General features: G+C 36.9%; 1 protein-coding gene across 1 annotated transcript; it reads right to left on the reverse strand.

The window, feature by feature from the left end:
- Window positions 1-7,428: 7,428 nt before the first annotated feature.
- Window positions 7,429-21,400, reverse strand: SEC5A (exocyst complex component sec5). Its single transcript, XM_022047924.2, has 21 exons — window positions 20,702-21,400; window positions 20,133-20,287; window positions 19,913-20,007; window positions 19,548-19,742; window positions 19,323-19,450; window positions 19,071-19,229; window positions 17,752-17,856; window positions 17,186-17,260; window positions 16,229-16,366; window positions 15,938-16,123; window positions 14,960-15,088; window positions 13,915-14,041; window positions 13,628-13,838; window positions 12,326-12,441; window positions 12,004-12,238; window positions 11,499-11,592; window positions 9,854-9,931; window positions 9,709-9,765; window positions 9,323-9,472; window positions 8,790-9,005; window positions 7,429-7,890 (listed from the first exon to the last, which is right to left on the reverse strand). The coding sequence occupies exons 1-21, from the start codon at window positions 21,107-21,109 to the stop codon at window positions 7,669-7,671; spliced, it is 3,279 nt and encodes a 1,092-aa protein (XP_021903616.1). The 5' UTR covers window positions 21,110-21,400; the 3' UTR covers window positions 7,429-7,668.
- Between the last annotated feature and the right edge of the window lie 266 nt (window positions 21,401-21,666).

Below are 21,666 nucleotides of genomic sequence, written 5' to 3' on the forward strand. Positions count from 1 at the left end.
ACATAGGGAACCCTACCGTGAACGTTGCCTCATATCGGATGGGGTACTGAGGAATGATATTTTTAGTGTTCATACCAGACGAGGTATGGGGACGGTCGGTTAGTTGACAATGTTAGATATTTGTTCACGTATAGTGGGACATCCTTATGGGTCTCTAGTGATATCAGTAGACAAATAAAAAATAAAAGCGGTTGTTGTTGCTCACTTGAAAATGAGATTGGAATGTTATTTGAGTTATTGTCTCTATAAGTCGATTTTGAAAATCTCGCAACAGTAAATATATGTAATAAATTGTTTTCTTTATGATAAATGAATTTACTTAAATCAAGAGCTCAATTGGTTGTTTTTATGATTTTTACCAACCTTCAGTTTCTGTATCGGTGAGTAGTGTGATATTCTTATTGGGCTAGTGTAGCTCACCCTTTCATTAACTATTTCAGATCAAGAGTACTAAAACTCAAATCCCGATTAACAAGAGGGTTATGAATAAGTTCACCACCCGAACTCCCTTCAAAAACTAGTGAAGGTCGTCCTAGAATACTCAGTTATTTGCTTTTTGTTTTTTTATTTATTTTCGTTTATCCTTTCAGAATGGACATTCCTATATCCCTATTGGATATTATAAATTATTGTGTAAGGAATGTAAACCCTAAACTCTATTATTTAGCTTTCGCATTTAATTTATGACCTTATTACTTTTTACGTTCCGGATCTTTACAGTTGGTATCAGAGTCGCATTTCTCGAAATCATTCCTTACGCAAAAACCTAAGGAAACATCAAAAAAATAAATTATCACTCAACTGTTCCTTGTGAAATGCAGGTAAAGATAGATTAGGAGAGGAAGATCCCCACTAAACCGAGCAGTCCGGGAGGGTTCACTTTAAGAGGATATTGACCGACTCTTTGAAATGCTGGAGAGAATCATTATTGCCTAACAAGCCAGGACGAAAGGAGGGAGCTACTTGACCCTCTCCCGCTACCACAGTTTGAGCCACCTTTCCAGCGGGAGGATTCTGAGCTACTCCGGTACAACCTTGCTCATTCACAGTACCATCCGACACTATCACAGTATGGTCTGGTACCCCAACTGCATCACCCGGCACCACGACAGTACAATCCAGTGCCTCCACCGTATCATCTAGTACCACCACAAGACCATCTGATCCCTCCCCAGCACAATCCAGTCCCTCTTCCACGGGACTCAGTTCCACCCATGATGGACTCATGCTACATTGAGAGGTACAAAAAATTAAACCCATCTACTTTTACAGGGGTATTCTCTTTTGAAAAGGCTGAGTACTGATTAGCTGAGACAGAGAATACTTTCACGACTCTTGGGGTGGTCCCCGAACAGAGAGTTATACTCGCCACCTACATGCTGGTGGGAGAGGCAGGTCGCTGGTGGCAACTCATGCAAGCCACCCTGCCCGTCCCAGTCACTTGAGAATAGTTCCTGATGACCTTCAATACAGAGTACCTCCCAGAGCATCTCCGACATCTGAAGGAAATGGAGTTTGCACACTTGGTCGATGGTGATATGACTATGTCAGAGTATGTCCGAAAGTTTCTAGAGTTTTGGCCGGTATTCTCCTGAGAGCATGATGGATGAAGGCAGAAAGGTAAGAAAGTTCGAGTGGGGCCTCCGTCTTGAGATTAAACAGTAGGTGTATGTGTTCGAGCTCAGTACTTATTCAACTGTTTTGGCCAAGGCACAACTAGTGGAGAAGAACCTTCGCATTTTTCCTCTAGCAAAAGGGAAGCTCAGGACCCCAGTTTCACACCCAGACCAGCACCCACTGCATCTGTTCAGCAGAACAAGAGACTTAGGCCAGTGACTCAGACTCCTCCTTAGATTCTAGTAACAGGACGTGACAGGACTTGGCAGTACTGTGGCAAGGATCATGGGGACCGACCCTGCTATTGCCTCAACAATACTTGGCGTATATGTGGGAGTGTCCAGCATTACGCGAGAGAGTGCCCAAGGAATTAGAACCAGACCAGACCTCCTATGCAAGACAGAACTTACAACCTCACTCGGCAAGATGTAGAAGCCAATCCAGACGTGATACAGGGTACGTACATTATATGTAATTATCTTGCACATGTTTTGATTGATACTGGTGCCTCACATTCATTTGTCTTATATGCTTTTACACCAAACTTGAATATACTACCTGAAAAACCTGATTCTGTATTGTTTGTGTCTACTCTTGAGAGTAAAATACTACTATGGGAGGTTATATACAGAGTTTGTATCAAATATAGCATATAGAAAATTGAGTGTGGATCTAATAGAGATTAACACAGGGAACTTTGATGTAATCCTAGGAATGAATTAACTAGTGGCATATCAGCCACCATAGATTATTTTCATAAAAGACTTGTATCTAACCCTCCTAACGAAGAGTCATTTACAAATTAATAAAATTCTTGAAACATTATTCCCTTACGATAATTTTTCTATTACCAAGTGTTTTAACTCAGCTGTTTTCTTTAACTTGGTAAACTTAAGAAAGAAATTTGCATTCGAGAGATTCTGGTAGTCCGAAACTTTTCGGATATATTTCCTGATATACCCGGACTGCTAGTCGACAAATAAGTTAAATTCACTATAGATCTTCAGCCAGGCACCCAGCCTATCTCGGTTGCCCCTTACCGCATAAGTCGTGTTTAGATGGAAGAGCTGAGGAAACAAATCAATGAATTGCAGGATAGTAGATTCATCCGACATAGTGTATCCCTTGGAGTGCTATAGTCACATTTTAAGGAAATAGGATGAGACGTTAAGGTTATGTATTGACTACAGAGGACTGAACATGGTCATGATCAAGAACAAGTACCCTCTCTCCATGATCGAGGGTATTTTGATCAGTTGCAGGGTGCCCAGATCTTCTCCAAAATAGACCTGTGTTTAGGTTACCATCAGGTAAAGATCAAAGCAGAAGACATTCCCAAAAACAGCTTTCTGAACTAGGTACAGACTTTATGAATTATTGGTCATGTCATTTGGACTAATCAATGCACCAACCATCTTTATGAATTTGACGAATAGGATTTTCAGATAATTCCTGGATCAATTCGTCATTGTATTTATCGATGATATCCTGTTCTATTCAAAAAACAGAGAAAAACACGTTCATCATCTGACTCAGATTTTGCAGGTTCTCAGAGAAAAGAAGTTGTATGCAAAGTTGAGTGAGGGTTCTGACTCAAGCAGACTACCTTCATAGGGCACATCATATTAAAGGATGAAGTGTCAGTGAACCCTAAAAAAGTTGAGACAGTGCTCGGTTGGGAGAAATTGACATCGGTCAAGGAAATTTGTAGCTTTCTGGGGATGACAGGTTATTACTTCAGATTTGTGGAAGGAGTTTCTAGCCTAGCTGGTCATTTGACCTGGCTCACTAAGAAGAATGTCAAGTTTGAGTGGAGCGAGAACTGTGAAAGGAGCTTTTCAGAACTAAAGAAGTAGTTGACTACTGCATCTGTGTTGGCCTTGTCGAGTGGGACAGATAGATACACAATTTATAGTGATGCCTCCTACTTGGGGCTGAGCTGTGTTCTGATGCAGCATGAGAAGGTCATAGGCTATGCGTCCAGGCAGTTGAAGAGTTGTGAGAAAAACTACCCCACCCACGACTTAGAACTTGTCGCAATTATTCACGCTTTGAAGACTTGACACCATTACTTGTATGGGGAGACTTTTTATATCTATACGACCATAAGAGCTTGAAATATATACTTACTCAAAAGAATCTCAACATGAGTTAGAGACGATGGATAGAGCTCCTCAAGGACTACGATTGCAACATTTTGTATTACCCAAGTAAGGGCAACATGGTAGCTGACGTACTCAGCAGAAAGAGTGCAGGTATGTTAGCTCACTTAATGGTTTCAGAATGTAGGGTAATAGGGGTCGCACAACAAGTATGACTTCAGGACTTGAAGAAAGTTACATACTTGGCCCACCTGACTGTTCAACCTAATTTGATCCAAGCAATAAAGAAAATCAAATCCGCCGATTCCACCCTAGCAGCCCTCAAGAAAGATGCATAACATAAAGTAAATTCAGAATTTCGAGTCTCTGTCGATGGGTTGCTCAGACTTCAGGATAGGATGTGTGTTCCATATGACAATGAGTTAAAAATGGATATCATGACAGAGGCTCATAGCTCAAAGGTTGTCATACATCCCAGAAGTACTAAGATGTATCAAAGTATGTGACCCCGATTTTGGTGGAACGGGATGAAAAGAGAGGTGATCGATTTTGTTTCCAAGTGACTAGTGTGTCAGCAGGTCAAGGCAGAGCATCAATGCCTAGGCGAACTACTTCAGCCATTACCAATTTCGGAGTATAAGTGGGAACACATTACAATGAATTTCGTGATATGATTGCCTAGGGCACGCTCGGAACATGATACTATTTGGGTAATTGTTGACTGGCTCACCAAGTCTTCTCACTTCTTTGCTATCAAGATGACTGACCCCTTAGACAAACTAGCAAAAATGTATATCCGGAAGATAGTCACGTTACATGGAGTGCTAGTGACAGTAGTATCCGACATGGACCCCTCTCACATCTTGGTCCACGAGCCCCTTTCACTCTAGGAAGATTTGTCCTATGAGGAGGTACCGGTAGGCATTGTGAACTGAAAGAGCATAGTACTCCGCAACTGAAAAATTTCCTTCGTTAAAGTCCTATGGCAGAATCACACACAGAGAGATGTCACACGAGAGCTAGAATCAGACTTTAAAGTCCAGTATCCCAAACTGTTTAATTGAGTGAGAGATAGATAAATTTGAGAGACCAAATTTTTTTTAAAGGAGGGGGAGAGCTGTAATACCCAGGCCCAAAATTTTATCCAGAATTAATTTCAACATAAAAAAATATATATATATAAAAACTTATTTTTGAAATTAACAAATTTCAATTTAATGTGAAATTATTAAAAAAATAAGTTGATGATTAAATTAAAAATAACTTTGGAAAAAAAGAGTGAAAATTTGTGTTCGCGGGGTATTTTTGATAGAAAAATTGAAAATTGGGAGTCAGAACACAATTAAAAAAAATTACATCACGTAGGACTGCCCAAGTCAACAGCCTCGACAAACCAGAGTGCGCCTCGTGGCAAGACACATTGACTCAGTGCCACGTGGGAAGCCACGCTGGCGATCTACGTGCCCTGCGATCAAACGGCCCGAAAGTATTTTCGTGCGTGTGGACGGTCCGGATTCGTTCTCTTCTCAAGTACGATCGGACAGTCGTAATCAAACGCGATGAACGGTTCAGATTTATTCCCTCTTTAAATGCAATTGGACAGTCGAGATCAAATCGCGATGAACGATCCAGATTTATTTTCTCTTCAAATGCGATTGAACAGTCGAGATCAAACGTAATGAACGGCCCAAATTAATGCGAGATGGGTATAAATATCTCGTATCATACCGAACCCAAACCCTAGCCGCCAGCCTCTCGCCGGAGAAGAGAACTAGTCGCTGGAGAAAGGAGCCGACCGCCGCCACGCCGGAGCCACCTTCGATCGCCAAAAAAGGTAAAAATTCTCCTATCTGCTCGAAATTTGATTCCAAGCACCCCCATGACCAAATTAGAGCAAAAAGAATGGTGGGTGAGCCGAAAACTGTCGGTAAAGCTCACAGCAGCACAACCGCCTCCGATGAGCCCTTTTTCGTTTCCTGTTTCGTGCGATTTTTTCACCATTATATTCACCGTTCTGTTTTCTTTAGGTTGACAAAAAAAAGCCCAACCGTGAGGTGAGCTAGTGGACCCACTGCACCGAAAAATTCCACCACCGGTAGTTTTTTTTTTTACTTTTTTCGGCCAACCGAGACCCCATAACATATTTTTCTTGCATAGATAGGTATAAAACGGGCCAAAATCGATCAAAATTGGCCGAAAACGGCTAGGCCGAGGCAAACTGCTGTTGCAGACGGTAGTGCCACCGTGTCTAAATTCTGAAATTGATCGAAAAAAGTTTTTAATGCCAATTTGGAATTTTTTTAAGATATTTTTAGGTAGGTGAAGCGTGTTTTAATCTCTGTAGAAAAATTCAGAAAATCTTAAGACAACCAATAGGTGCAGTAGAAAGTTCAGTGTTTCGAGTAAGAATCCATCACCATTTTCTCTATTACGGAATTGAAATTTAATAATCGATAATATAGTATTTTGTATAATTTAAAAAACTTTGAGAATAATTGTAAGTTACCAATGGAGCCAAAACCGGTTAGTTATTTATTTGTCCTGTTTAACTGATTGTTTAATTTACAACTTTAAATACATGATAGTATACTGAAATATTTAAATGATTCAGTTGTGCTTCCTTAATATATGTATTGCTTGTCTTGCGTAATTTATAGTTGATTTGTGAAATTGAAAATTAAAATAAAAACATAAAATTTTTTAGTCATGTGAATTAATGAATGATAGTATTACTGAATATCCTGATTGATGGTACACGGACCGAGTACATATGGAACTCTACCGTGAACGTTATTGCATACTGGATGGGGTATCAATAAATGATATTTTTTGCACTCCTATCAGATGGGGTATGGGGACAGCCGGTTAGTTGACAATGTTAGATATTGGTTCACGCGTAGTGGGACATCCTTATGAGTCCTCAGGGATATCAATAGGCAAATAAAAAGGAAAAATGGTTGTTATTGCTTACTTGAAAATGAGAGTAGAATGTTATTTGAATTATTGTCTTTATAGGTCGATTTTGAAAATCTCAAACGGTAAATATACGTAATAAATGATTTTCCTTATGATAAATGAATTTATTTAAATCAAGAGCTCCATTGGTTGTTTTTATAATTTTTACCAATTTTCAGTTTTTGTATCGGTGAATAGTGCGATATTCTTACTAAGTTAGTGTAACTTACTATTTCATTAACTATTTCAAATCAAGAGAACTAAAACTTAGATCTCGATTAATAAGAAAGTTGTGAATAAGTTCACCACCCAGACTCTCTTCAAAAGTTAATGAAACTCGTTCTAAAATATTCAGTTATTTATCTTTTGTTTATTTCTTTAATTTTCGTTTATCCTTTCAAAAGGAATGTTTCCGTAATCTTATTAAGCATTCTAAATTATTATATAAGAAATGTAAATTTTAAAATTTATTATTTCGCTTCCACATTTTATTTATAACTTTATTACCTTTTAAGTTCCGAACCTTTACACTTGCACCATAACTTTATTATGAACCGAGTTACTTAGAAAAAAAATAAAAAATTTCCCAAGCCCGTATTCTAGATTTTAACACTTGGTAACAAAAGGGTACTTAGGGAACATTAAATATGTTTAATCAGTCTATCTGGGTTTTGAAAAATCTAATCTGGTTAAGGCTGATAGTCCGGGAGTCATTCCACCCGTGGCTGTTTGAATTGAAATATGCAGCACCACGAAAAATCAATTGACAATCACCACTAAAAGCAATTTATTTACATAGTTTTAGGCCATAAATAATTATACAGAATAAAATACCTGCCGGATCATAAAGAAAAATCCAAGCTCATGAAGGACGTTTAGAAAAAAAAAGAACATGAACTGCTTTCATAAGCTGTGAAAAAAATTACCATACAACAATTGGACATACAGCAAGGGAGAAATGAAGTGAAAAAAGAAAATGCGGGAACTGACTATTCTATCTACGCCTTTGCCGAGAAAAACTTGGGGATCCAGCTGGTTGTGCACTTCGGTTGTTTCTGCTGGGAGAATCCATTGGTCCTCTGAAAGAAGCATATGCAGCTTTAGCTGATTCTGGTGCTGACTCCAACGGAAGTGACTCCACAAAGCATGCTGTGTTGATGCGGGTCCTCTCGAGTTCCGCTTCAAGTAAGTCAGAGGTATACTGTTGTGCAAGAGCCTGAAGCACAGAACAAGAAGGGAAAAAAAACTCCAATTTTACTGCTATAACAGGACAAACATTTTATACAAAAGAAAACCTGAAATATGTGAAAATTTTGCTTTTCCCACCTAGCTCAATTAGAAAATAAGAAAGCTTGATAAACTAGCATTCCAAACAAAACGGTATTTTTGAAACAGTTGGTCTTTTGTAGGAATCATTGAAATATTAGTCTTTTTCACGTACCATCCACCATTGGGACATACTAACATAATACATCTTAGTTATGATTATGCATACACAGTGCAAATTAATTTCTTCTACTTCCATACTTTTACAGGTTGCCTGGGAGTGTTTTTTCCCCTTCTATTCAGAAAGGAGTGAATAATTAGGAGTTAACATCAACCATATTCGATAGTTTTTGATAAAGTAAAAAGTAAACCAAGATAAGTTAGGAGCTCATTGAACTCCTTGAGTTATAACCCTCCCTCTAAATTCCTAATAATTCAATCCCTTACACTGGAGGGTTGGAAGAAGTTTATAATTAATCCCCTGTACCCTTTTGTTATAGCTCCATTTTTTTTTCAAACTGTTATAGTTCTGTAATTACCCAATTTTGCTACATTCTAAGCTTTTTTTAAGCGGCAATACATATCTCTCATTTTATTAGACTCCTACCTTTACTATTTTCAACCAAACAAGAACAGGTTCAAATTCCCCTTTGCCTTCTTTAATATAATTAATTCCTAAACAAGCTTTGACCACAACAACTGATTTATTTTATTGAACTCTCAGCTTTAGGTTCCCCAAAGAACTCCCTAATGATGCCTGGTTTTACCCACATAGTAGGCATGCGATAGAATCAACTTTTACAATCTATACTTAGCATACTTGAGTATCTGTGAGATGAAGAATCTTACAATTAAGTCATCAGGAGACACAGTCATCCCATGCTGTTTGTCTTCAGAAGCAGTATCCTCACTCCCTCGAGTTTGCCGGCGGTGATGCCCTGGATTCTCAACAACCTCACTGGCGCTCTCAGTAGCTTTCTCCAGTAGTACCCCTTGCAAAGACTTCAAAGATTCTCTTGCATCCGCGGTAAAATACGGATTCAGTATAGCCTCAAAGTATTCCAGCTGCAGGCAGTAGTTAAATGGAATTAGCCATCAGGAGTAATCATCTTTATCAAATTAACCAACAGAAAACTAAGAGAAGAAAAGCTCTTTTTTTTTCATTGCACTGTTTGTTTGGGAAATCCTTTAATTTGTCTTTTGATCATCTGTGAATATTGGATGAGAAGCCAAAGCTTAAGAATTTGTTCAAAAGCTGAAACATAAGTACATTTTTGGAACCTACATTCTCCGAAACAAATACAAATTGCTCAAAAACTGTCTTTTTATCAAATTGATTCAAGATCTCTCCAGTGAAAAGAAAGTAAATGAACAAAAGTTACCTCAAGCATCAATTGGCAGAAACCATTTTGATCAAGTGATCTAAGATCTTTTTCTTTATTTTCATGGAAGAGGCTGAGGAAAGTATCAACAAGACCTTCAACCAGAATGCCAAGTGTCTTGTCCAAGAGGGGCTTAGCACCAGCAAAGACCTGCAATAAAGTATATAGTGCCAATATTGCAAAATGAATTTTTTTCAATCAAAATGGAAATATCATTATGAGAAACTGAACAAGCATATTCATGAGTAATAAGACAAAAACAACAGAGGATGTCTTTTGCAGCAGAAAAATATGAATAAGATGAGGCGAGCAAACAACAAAGGAACAAAACCAATAAGACCTAAGTATATATAGAACACCTGCCCCACTAGCTACACAGTGCGTACCTCTGCATGCACAGCCACTAGAGTATGCAATAACTCAACAGCAGCATCGCGAACTCCCTGAAAATAGGATCACTCACCCATCAGTTGATGAATACTCCATATATGAAGAAAACCATAACCCAAACGAAGTTCAGTAGTTCCTCACTTTGACTGTAGGTGCTGAGCCCCATTGAACACCAGAATCTAATAAATAATTCATGGCAGCTGTTCTGATTAAATTTGCCTGCAAAAGAAAATGATAACTTAGTAAGTGAAAGCTGAAAATTGGACATGCTAACAAGAAATACTGCTAAGCAAGAAAGAGGTTAGCCCCTTCTACTATTCTTGAATTTTCATATGTTGCAATAGAAGCAGCATATGGTCTAGGAAGCATAGAGTAAATATTGGCAGACAGACTGGAGCAATATTGCATTTTATTGTGGCATGTAAGTAGCATCCAACCCAGCCATTTTATTAATAATTTTATGCTGAGATGACTAAGTTCAGGAAGATAAGATCTAGATGTGTTTGTTTCTTCATTTTATGTTATATAGCTTTTTTTTCCACTTTCAGGTTTAAAAACAGTTTGGGTTCTCACTGAAAAGTGGAAGTACCAAACCATACTTCAAAAACCTACGCTTTAGATTAGCTCAAATGCTATATAATTGTGTTCCAAGAAAACTGCCAAATAACTGCCAACTGAAAATGTCTAATCATGCGGCCAGAAAATTCAGGAAAATACATGTAGTATCACATAAAATTTTGAAATATCAAATCTCAGAGTTCAGCATTCTAAATAAATATCACAGTCCAATAAAATGCACTTCAATAATTTTTCACTGTATTTTCAAATAAGTTGGTTGAACAAGAAGACAGAGTCATCCAGACCATTGGTTTTTTGTTAATGGGTCATTCTCCTCACTCGGTGGAGGAACTAAAGAGACCTTATTGATACTTTGATTGATATGTAAATTTTGCGTAAATGAGTTGACACCCTTTAGTGCCATTATTAATACTATACTTTATACTTGATTTTTTTAAGAAAAAAATAAGACAGTCATGACTGATGGATTCGTCTGGCATATAAGGAACAGATATAAGACCTCATGAAATGTCAACACTCTACTAAGTTCTTTAGAATTTAATTAAAACAACAGAGAAGAGCAACAAAATCAGAACCCTCATTCTCTTTTGAATGTTAAAATGACTGAAGGTTCCTCGCATTATTGAGTAAGACAACTGATCTGAAAATTTGATATAGCTCACAATTATTGCTTCTGGGTCCCGTGAATTAACGTTTTTAGGTCAAGTAACAATTTAAGCTTTGGCAGTAAATGCACTCTGCTTCCACCTTAAGGTGATTCAGATATCATTTACTTTCTAAATTGAATTTTCTTCCAGGATTAACAACAATACAGATTATTTGTTGGTATGTGCGCCTGTATGGTGCTTACGGAAGATCCATACGAGCCATCCTCCAGCCTAATAAGGGCAATCAAACAAAAACAGTACAGGTCACTGAAGCAACAAGGGCATTGCCATTAATTTTGGCAGGATAAACAAATAACAAATTCTAGTTATTTACTACCAGACAGGCAACCTCAACCTGAAACACAATTATGTTTAGACGCTGTTCATTGTTTATTGGATAGTAACACATGCTTGACATAGTGATAGCCAATAAACACAGTAAGATAGTTAAGAGAAACTTTCATCCTGAAATTCTGGTTGTACATTTTTCCAGTATGGTTATGTGCAAAAGCAGCTTTCTGACTTAAACTTATGAAAAAAATTTAAAACTTTAGCCATACCTTAGCAAAAGTATACTGCTCAAGGACTTTCTCTTCAAGGCCAGAGAAAGACATAACTAGATCTTGGATGTCACTCTCATCCTCATCCTTTTCCCTGTCCAGCGAAGAAAAGATAGGACTTCTTTAGGTAAAAGTCAAAAAGAAAAAAAAAAAACAACTTGCATAGGAGTGAAATCTGAGCCTCTCCTGTAGGGAGACCAGAAGATGACCGTTGATGAAAAGGCCCTCATTGAAAATATATACAGATTTGTAGATGGACTATAAACTTAGATAGACATCTCATTTTAAAATGAAGCAATCGTAATAGAATTGCTACTGAGTAACCTGGGCCAGTTTGAGCTTGACAGATCAAAAACTACGCTGAGCACCTGGGCCATTCTTACGTAAATTGTGATTGTGGATATAAGGTATGTTTAAGGTCTTCCATCTTGTAAATTATTATACCAGGAAAAAGAGTTATACTAAACCTCCCTCATAAGGAAACTAGTAGTTAATTCCGTCATACCTAGACTGCAACCAGATATGACTGTACTTGTTGTACAACTCGGAAGAAAGCTCGTCTTTGCAGTACCCTATATTACTTAAGACTATCAACAGCCTTTGGTGGGGATTAACAACACTTCCTGGGAGATCAACTGATGATGCCTCCTCTCCTTCGTAAGAATATCCATTTTGTAAATGTGTACTTTCATTGCTTGACTTGTTGGGTGCAAGCTCGGTCGCAATGTGCTCCAAATGAGCTGATTCATGGAGAAAGAATATATGCATAATAAATTTCTGCGCAGGTACCAAAAGCACTTTAAAACACAAAACCACATCAATGATACCTGCAAAATCCAGAAAACAGTTTAAAAATGCAAGCCTAACAGAGACTTGAATTTCTTGAAGCTGTACAAACATATCTTCTGACTTTGTAGTTTCGCCCTTCAAGGACTGAATCATCCTGGAAAATCATATAAATGAGACACAAATATAGGAGAAAAAAAGCATTGCAAATATATCCCCCAAGTTAACACATAATGCATAAAACCGGCATTTCGAAAAAAATCAACTAAAATAGGGAAATAGTGCAGACATGGCTATATGCATATAGAGAAACCAAGAGAATTTCCTTTATAAAGTAAAGATATGGTTTCTTTGGTAACAGGAAATAACAAGCATCTGACAATATGTTCACATTAACAAGGGTCTGGTTCGGGTACCTGGCATACCAGACAAACCTGTCTTCCCAATTTTAACATTAAAAAAAGTTTTGCGTTCTGTTCCACAGGACAAGTTCAGTTTTAATGAAGTGCCACATGATGAAGTGAGTTAGTGGTCAAGGGAACACTTTTCCACCACCTACCAATTATATGAGCAACCACTTACTTTTTTTTTTTCATTTTGTCTCATTATTGTCACGGATAATTATAAAAATTTGATGTATGAGAAACATTTCATCTCTCAAGAAGCTATTTTACAAGGAAAAAAAAGTTCAATATGTACATACAGTTACTTCAACACATAAAAATATCAACCAACTCTCTTAAGAAACGATCCAACTCCATATCTTAATGGCTTGATTGTCCCTAACAAAGATTACAGTTAATATGATTATTTTCACTGTAAATTGTCTTATTATTTTTTAAAAATCTTTGTAATAATTTACCTTTCACTTTTTTTAAATAAAGGATAAAAAACAACTGCTCTTAGAGCATGTCTAGGGCTCTGCTTAAAGCTTATAAGCACCTTACTTAATTTTCTCCATTTGGCACATTAATGAGATATTTGTTAAGCGTTTACAGGTGACTAAAAAGAAAAGCACCTCCCGCTGATACTTCTTATATTGGCTTAAGTTCTATTAAAAATGCCAGTTACCTATTTACCCTAATATATTATTTATCTTTTTTTAAAATAAAAAGTGAACCCCAATATATTATTTATCCAGATGACAAGTATCTTTTTTTTACAAAATGCATCTTTATTTAAAAATCCAGTAACTGCTTCTCTTAAAAATCAAGACCTGAATGCTTCTAACACATTTATTTCAATATCCCTAAAATCTTAGCAACAATCAACACCTAAATGCTTTAAGCACATTTCGTCCAATATCCCTAAAAGAATCTTGGCAATAAGCCCTATATACTTACAAGTAGATCTGATCCATTGCTGAGGTCATAACCGAGCGAAATGCCAATGGCAAGTAAGAGATTGCATAAGGAGACTTATTCCTTTCAAGAATGGATACAGGGACCCATGTTTCCTCTTTTGAGATACTATCTGTTGATGCCCGCATCCAAGAGCAAAGCCTTAGGATATAGATTTTAGTGATTCCAGCATGAAGGGCTCTTAGGGCCATGACTGTCAAAGAAATAAGTTTAAACAAGTAATGTCTTGATAAGTTAAAGAAATAGTGGCATCAGACAAGCTCAAATACCAGCAATAGGAGGAGCTGACTCTTTCGATTCAAATGCTTGGCATGCTTTTGATATTTCCTTTATGGCATCGCTCATGTATGAGCGTAGAATATTTGACTCATCAAGATCACGAAATGTGCTATGAACCTACGATAACAGTAAAAAGCTTAATAGACAACGTACAAGCCGTATGACAAGTGAATACTGAAATACTGTGGTACTAATGAAATACTACAATGCTACAAACACTAGTGAATATTCAAATATAGCAGCAACAGGATTATCTTTCAACAATGGAATAGTTGCAATGATCAGAAAAGAGATTCGCAAAGTGTACTGGGATTAACAGAATAAGAGAAATCAGATAAATTCTGAAGATCAATTGGCTAGTTCTATTTATTATTGTATTTACACTAGACATGCAAGATTCACAGTATAAAGCAGTAAAGGAATGGAACAAAATGAAAAGTTAGAAATAAAACAAACTTGGACTTCATAGAATCATAAAGTGAAATGCTAGAAATGATGGATATAGAACAACTGAGACATGCCTTTGTAGAAAACAAATACATCATGACCTACAAAAAAATTACAAAACTTCTTCCCAGATATCCAGACTTTAACTGCTTTATTTAATACTGCTACCATTTTGACATGATTCCATAAAGCTTATGATGAATGAAGCCTATGTTCCTCGCGATCAACAAAGCTAGACTTAATCTACCAGACACAAGTTTACGCGACCAAAACTTGAAATGGAAATAAAAAAGAGAACAGAGACAACATGCAACCTATAACTAGTACAACTATGAGAAAACAATTATGATTATTAACCAAATTCAGTCTGGTTGCATCTGTGGTAAAAGTGAACATAAAATTTAGATCTTACATTAAAACCTAGTGCAAACATTTTTTTTTTAAATTTCATTCTCAAAATCTGCAATTACATCAAATACAAATGCTGAAGCATCTTTTTTCACTGTCACTTCTATCCTTCAAAGAGAATAAATCACCCCAGACATAAATTTCAATTTGACACAATGAGATGCATAAGTATCTGTTCACCTTTTGTTCATATACAGATATAGTATTGCATATCATTCCAGCAACTTCATCCAAAGAATGACTTGAATATCTCCCCTCTCCAACCTTTTCTTCATTTTTAATTGTTGAGGCGTCAGAAACTTGGGAAGACTGAGGGACAAGAAATGAAGTAAAGAAAGGCAGTATTCATTCTCATTTTTCATAAAGAAAACATACATCTTAGAGGAGAAATAATCAGAACTCAAAAACTAAGCAATAATATGTTTTTGTTCCACCATTTGAAAGCAAGTTTAACGATGTCCAGGTACAAAGTTACAACAGTGCAAGTATAAATGTACACTTTATATTCAGTTAGCTTAAGCAAGCAAACATTCCAACAGGAAAATAAAAGGTAAATAGAAGACCATATAAGTAAAAAAGTTGCAATGAGAAAGACAAGTTTGTCCAAGTGGACATTGCTACAGTCTCACTTATGTTTATTTCAGTTTTTATTTTCTGAGACTGTAAAGGAGGCTGTTCTGTTCAGAAGGCCCCAAGGAAATTCAGCTCCAAAGGATGCAAAATTTTACAAAGATAACAAAATCCTATGAGGTCAACAAGCTCTCCATCAAAAAGTGATTTGGGACCAGCGTGGACCAAAGCTGTAAACAAACTGCTTGCTTAATCTTAGTTTAACATTAAGAGCAAACTTTTTAAACAGCCTGAACAAATCCATATAAACGATAAGGATAATTTTCATGATACTAATATTCAAATAAGATAATTTTTTATACTGCTAATGGCCCAATAAGCAAACCAGTAAATTCTTTGCTGTAGGCAGTAACATTTTTTCTTGAGAAACTGCATTTCAAGTGCTATAAAAATGCATGTACATATTAAAAAATAATATGATAGAAGATTAAATGTGCGGCCAGATTCATCAAAGATTATGGTAGATAGGACATAATTTATACCACTATGTTTAAGTAAGCTTACGACAAAATAAGATCTTTAGAATACCTTTGCAAATTTTCCGCTGAAAACAGAAAGTGCTACTTTCCAGAATGCCGGTATGTGATGGATAAGCACAGCAGTTAACCTTCTGATATACCTTCCTCTTAGAGCATCAACTTCTTCCCCAGTCAAGGCCAGAGGTTGTGAATCAACTAGCAATTGGTCATTCCCAAGAGAGTAGTCAACATCTGACTGACAGCAAAGGAAAAAATAATACAATTAATACATCATTAACGGGCACCAAATCTCAGTTCTTTCTCTTATCATCTTATCACAATTCTTAACAGGTACACTCACAGATGGAGCTAAACTTTGTTGAATCTGGTGCCACTTTGCATCAGATAAAGCTCTTTCACGCATCTCATAGTGCAAACTTTCCATCCTTGCTTCGTGATCTAAAGTGCACTTCTCAAGCAAGCCTCGAATTCTGTGATTCTGCCAAAAGACAAGCCTGGAAAATCAACAAGCTGACCGTCCAATTACATAGTAATTTTAACCACTAACTAAAGAGGAATTTCTCTCTTTTCCAAGAACAGAAGCCTGCCAGTTCAGAGGCAGAGTTATCGGATGGTAAAGATATTGATTATAGAAATAAAGAACTTCAAGCAAGGTTCATATTTTTCACCCCAAATTGAAAGGTGTTCTGGGATATCCTTCTCATCCAAAACATAAATGATTGGAAACAGACGGTTAGAACTTACTTTCTTCTTTGAATATTTTATTTAGAGGGTGAATATGGAGGTGGAAGATAGAATTGGGTGAATTCTTGAAGCTGGAGGTGTTTTCAATGTCCAATCTTTCTTAAAAGCTCTTTTGAAAGATTCCAGCACTTATAATATATCATTTCCTTGGAGCTTGAACAAGAAAGTGGAGTGAAACTCCTGGCCACTTACTTTCGTGATATACATTGCACTTAATCCCAACACCTGGGATGTGAATTTCTCTTTTCATGGAATGCAGCAAGAAATGACCAGTTTTACTCTCAAGGTGCTAACACTTCAGACAGAATTCATGCTTCTAAAGAACAAAAAGGGAGCCATTTCCTCTCTTTCAAAGAAAAATCCATTACTTCAATCTACCTTTCAATTGTTGGGATAAATTAAACAAAAGGAGTATGAATTCTCTCTGCACTAAGCTCGAATCAGAATACAGAACACACGAGTGCTATACGCAATTAAGCAGCAAATACATTAAAGTAATGGCTTTAATGTATTAGCCCAAAAGAAAAAAAATCAGTGTGATTAGTCCACCAACCTGAACATTCAAGTAATGCCATACAGGATCAGACTCAGGTTCCAACTCCAACAACAACCTCACAGTGTTCTCAAGCTGCATAAACCATAACACCTCTTCAGTATCTGAAAAAGAAACCTCAAAACAGTATTGAACAAAAAAAGATGATTATAAGTTCAAGACATTTATTACTTTAATGCCTGTACACCCCTCGGCCAATTCAAAGCTTCAATGTTTCTCCCATTTTTAATTTAGTAAGAATCAAATACAAATTGGTACACAATGCACTAGTAAATAACAGATTTGTCCTTTTGGAATATAATAATTCTAAAGGCTATAGATAGAGGAAAGTGAGAGTGAGAACACAAACAATTGCAGGAAAGTCGTCGTGTCTCTTTACCCGTACTCGTCATGTCTCTTTCTATTACACACTAGATAGAGGAAAGTGAGAGTGTGAATACAAACAACTGGATTGCTATTCAAACTACTACTGAGGACAAGAAAGGCTATAGGTCTTTCTTATCTTTTCAATCTGTTCAGGACCAAGTAAATTGTCATAGTCATTGAAAAGGCAGTTAACAGCTTACATTTGTCAGGTCTATTTTTGGATCTTCCATCGACTTGTAAAGTGTACCTTTGAACTCATGCATCACCTTCTCAACCTCTTCAAGGACTCGTTTAAGTATATTCACCTGAAAGGGACTTGTAATTGTAAATATATTCATGTAGGCAGCAAAAGTGTTTACAAGAAAATGAAGCATATATTCTGCAGACACTATTCTAAGCATATCAACACTCAGACAAGTCTTGTGAAAAGAGTTCAGATAATAATTTAGTCAGACATTCTCTTCAATTAGAGATGGAAGAAAGAAGAAGGAGAACTAGTCCTTTGCTTTTGTATGCAGATGCTAGCAAAAAGGAAAGCAACCTTGAAGCACAAGCATAAACCCATGTTTATCTTGAAAGAAGAAAACAATAATACAATGATTTATCTAGAAGCAGAAGTTTTTGATTTGACATCTTCCTCCTATTGGAAAGAGACCATTGTCTTAGAGTGCAGACATCCAGCATCGATAATGTGTCATTATTCTGACCTTTATCAGACAATAAAAAATTCTTGCCAGTCAATTTGGCACAAGGAAGAAAAAAAGCCTAGTAGACAGAGGGATAACAGGAGAAATATGAAGACATATCTCTCTCCAAAGATGCTGAACAAAGGAAAGAGCGATATTTTAGCTTCAGTCCAAAAACCTTACAAGGAACTTCTTCATGTCTTTCCAATAACACGTTTTTTTTCTCCCAAAAATAAAATAACTCCCCCAGTTTCCACATCAAGGTGGGTAAAACTTTCAGAACTTCAGACAAGAATACTACCCTCCAAAGGCCGTGGAAAGAAGTAATAGCTACCCTAGTTATTCGATTTTCATCTCATTTAATCACATACTCTTTCAGTGTCCCAACAGAAAGTTAATCGATTTTCATCCCAACTAACATATTTCCACTTTAGAAAACCATAGCAAACTCCACAGCAGTGGTCATCTTAAAAAAGAAGAAAACTGTGACTATGATAACATATTTATGGCCTAGTCTTTCTTAACAACAAAAGCAGCATCCTGACCTTTTTCCCAAATCAACTCCAAAAAACCTCAGAAAGTTTGTTCTTCTGTTGCTATATCATCCCTAATACGATTGGTTGTTAATGTTCAAAACACTCAACAAGAAGTAGCATCATAGAGTTGATTTTCTATTCACATTCCAACCTATTTTAATAAAAATTTCACCAAAAGGTGAACTCTTAATTTTAATATAAATATTTTCAACTAAAACATCAGTTAAGATTTAAAAGTTATGATGGATAATATCAGAATCTGCAGAAGGAGATTAAGGGAACAAGAAACTTGCATACATGAGAGGGCAAAGCAATTGATTTTGCCTTCTTGTATTCCCTAACAGCCAAGTCATATTCACCCTTACTAATACTGCCACGAATGGTACTGGGTAAATTGAACAATGTTCGAAATCTCTGAAGCATTCCTTGGACAGATCTGATCTTCTCGGCTTGTGCCTACAATATATGGAAGAAACAAACAAAATTATACTGAGCAACATTGCACAAATCATGAACCTCCAAGTAAACCAAACTTCATATCTTACCAACCTGTCTCTCAAACAGAGGCTCAAAAGCACGATTGGCCAGTGAGCTTACACCTTTCATGCAATTGTACAAGTGAGAAGTCCCAGAACCTTCAGGGTCTTCTTCAATCCGCTTCAATTTTGACTCAATATCTATATAATATTCACAGTATGAAAACCAATTTAAAGAAACACATATACACACACAAAAAACACCATCAGGACCAGGGCAAGATGATCTACTTAATACCATCAATGGTTGTTTTACAAGACACAAAACAATCAAAATTGTCTTTAACCAATTGTTTTCTCTGCTGAGTTCGTCCTTTAAGATCAGTTTTTAGTGCAACAGCCCCAGCCTCTAAATCTGCTGCACTTGTATCTTGGTGAATCCGAGCTAGAAACAGCTTAGCATCAAACTTCTCGGAGAAATACATCAACTTCTCTGCAAACATTCAGGGGAACTTAATCATTTGTATGACCACAAAAATATACATGGCACCAAAAATCAGAAGCTACCTTTATACAAAACCACCATACCACAATCACTGCCTATATCAGAGAAAATAATATTCTTGAAAAACTGTAAAGAATGAAATAAGTGACGAGAAATACCACGAAGGTTACTATCCAGATAATCTCTATCAGTTTTTGATGGAGAACTTTCTGATGCCTCTGTGATCAACCTCAGTGACTTGTTATCTATTATGCTGTTAGCAAAATGCAAAGTTATTTAGTAGATGCAGAACCATATGCCATCTCCACAAGAAGAGAACAGAAACTATGAGTTTGGGATGGGATCCAAGAAAAGTAGTATCAAAATCAAGAGTTTTACCCTAATCCCAATGGATCAATGCATTCCATGCCACGTGGAAAAGATTGCAAACTATTAAGCCCCGGTCTTACACCTGTTGCTGAAACCTTCCGCTCAAACTTTTGAGCCACCGGTGCTGTTCTTGTCTCTCGCATTTCACGAACTCTACGAGCGAGCTGTCAGACAAGAACCAGCTTAAATCTGTGTAAAACATAAGCTCCAATTCCAAGAACTGAAATGGAAGAAGATTAAGAATAAAGACAGAATTAAGCAAGTGATTGAAACATTCATCTCCTTTCATGCCCCAATGTCCAGTAGGTGCTGGCGAATTTTCATTCTATTCAATTCAGCACATCATACTTCAATGTGTACCTTTTGCTTGATAACATCCATAAACAGTTGAATTATCACTTAGATAGTGAAAGCTTAATAAGAGTCCCATGAAAGTTTCATTGTTAATCTCAGATTAACACTAACTCTGAATTGTCGCCTAAATCGGACAGTTACAATTTCATCAATTTAAACACAATCAAATCACTACAAACATACAACTACCAACACGGTAACAAGAATTGGCACGCAATGCATACCTCAGCTTCATCGACCCGCTTCCAGCAATCAGGTTCCTCTCCGTCCCACGCGCTCTCTTCTTCTTTCAGTCCCCTGGCTCCCCCTCCACCCTTTCCTCTCCCTCCTCCTCCTCCGCGATCCCTTCCCACATCATCGTCCCCACTCGAAATGCTAAGTATCTCCAACTCCGACTCATCATCATCATCCATAGACATCTTCCTTGCCGCAGCCTTTTTGTGCGCCACGGCGTTGGAAACAGAACTGCCCGCCGGCTTCTGCGGCCTGGTTTGCGACGGCGGTTGCACGAAGTTCGCGACCGGCTTGCGGGAATTGGAGGAAGGGGGTTTCTGGTAGCTGACATCTCTCTGCGATTGCTCCATCAATGCCATCTGAAGGAGCTCGTCCTCGTCGTCGCTTCCGCTTGACATTTTTTCTTGACTTAGTGGGAGGGTTTTTGGGTTTTGATTAATTAGCTAGATTAGATCTGAGGAGTTAAACGTCGGATAAGTTGGTGAGAATTTTTTGATTGACAATTACACAAAAAGCAGAAAATTAAAAAGGAATTCGCAATTGATGATTGTCCTGTCGAGGGGAAGACGAGGGAGGCAACAAGGAGGAGGTGGGCTGACGAGAGGGATAGTTTGGTGTGAGCGGATTTTCGTTATGACACGCGGATTGAATTTTCCCAAACGGCTGGTGCTTGGAGAACAAATGAATGGAGACAATAAAATTGGAAATTGTAAATGTTATATATTAATTTGTATTTTATTTAGTCTAAATTTTATTTTTAAACATGTATCTTTTAAATATGTAGGTAAAAAAAAAAGAAGAAGAAGAAAAAAAGGCGTAACTTTTTATTTTGATCAAATGATGGATTACTATTTAAAAATTGACTTTATTGAAGTTTAAAATTTATCTTTTATGTGAAATTTTAATTTTATAATTTGTTTACAATAATAAAAAAAATTATAAAACTTAAATCACT

The sequence above is a fragment of the Carica papaya genome, chromosome 1 (genome assembly GCF_054855325.1).
Source record: "Carica papaya isolate Zhongbai chromosome 1, ASM5485532v1, whole genome shotgun sequence".
Lineage (NCBI taxonomy): Eukaryota > Viridiplantae > Streptophyta > Magnoliopsida > Brassicales > Caricaceae > Carica > Carica papaya.

What these genes read in the sequence shown, in the direction of transcription:
- SEC5A (XM_022047924.2), bottom strand. Translation starts at nt 21,109, where the DNA reads ATGTCAAGCGGAAGCGACGACGAGGACGAGCTCCTTCAGATGGCATTG. An exon ending in TATCTGTATATGAACAAAAG is followed by an intron (nt 14,042 to 14,959) that starts GTGAACAGATAC and finishes CTGTTATCGTAG; the next exon opens with GTTCATAGCACATTTCGTGA. An exon ending in TAGTGGCTGTGCATGCAGAG is followed by an intron (nt 9,473 to 9,708) that starts GTACGCACTGTG and finishes ACTTTATTGCAG; the next exon opens with GTCTTTGCTGGTGCTAAGCC.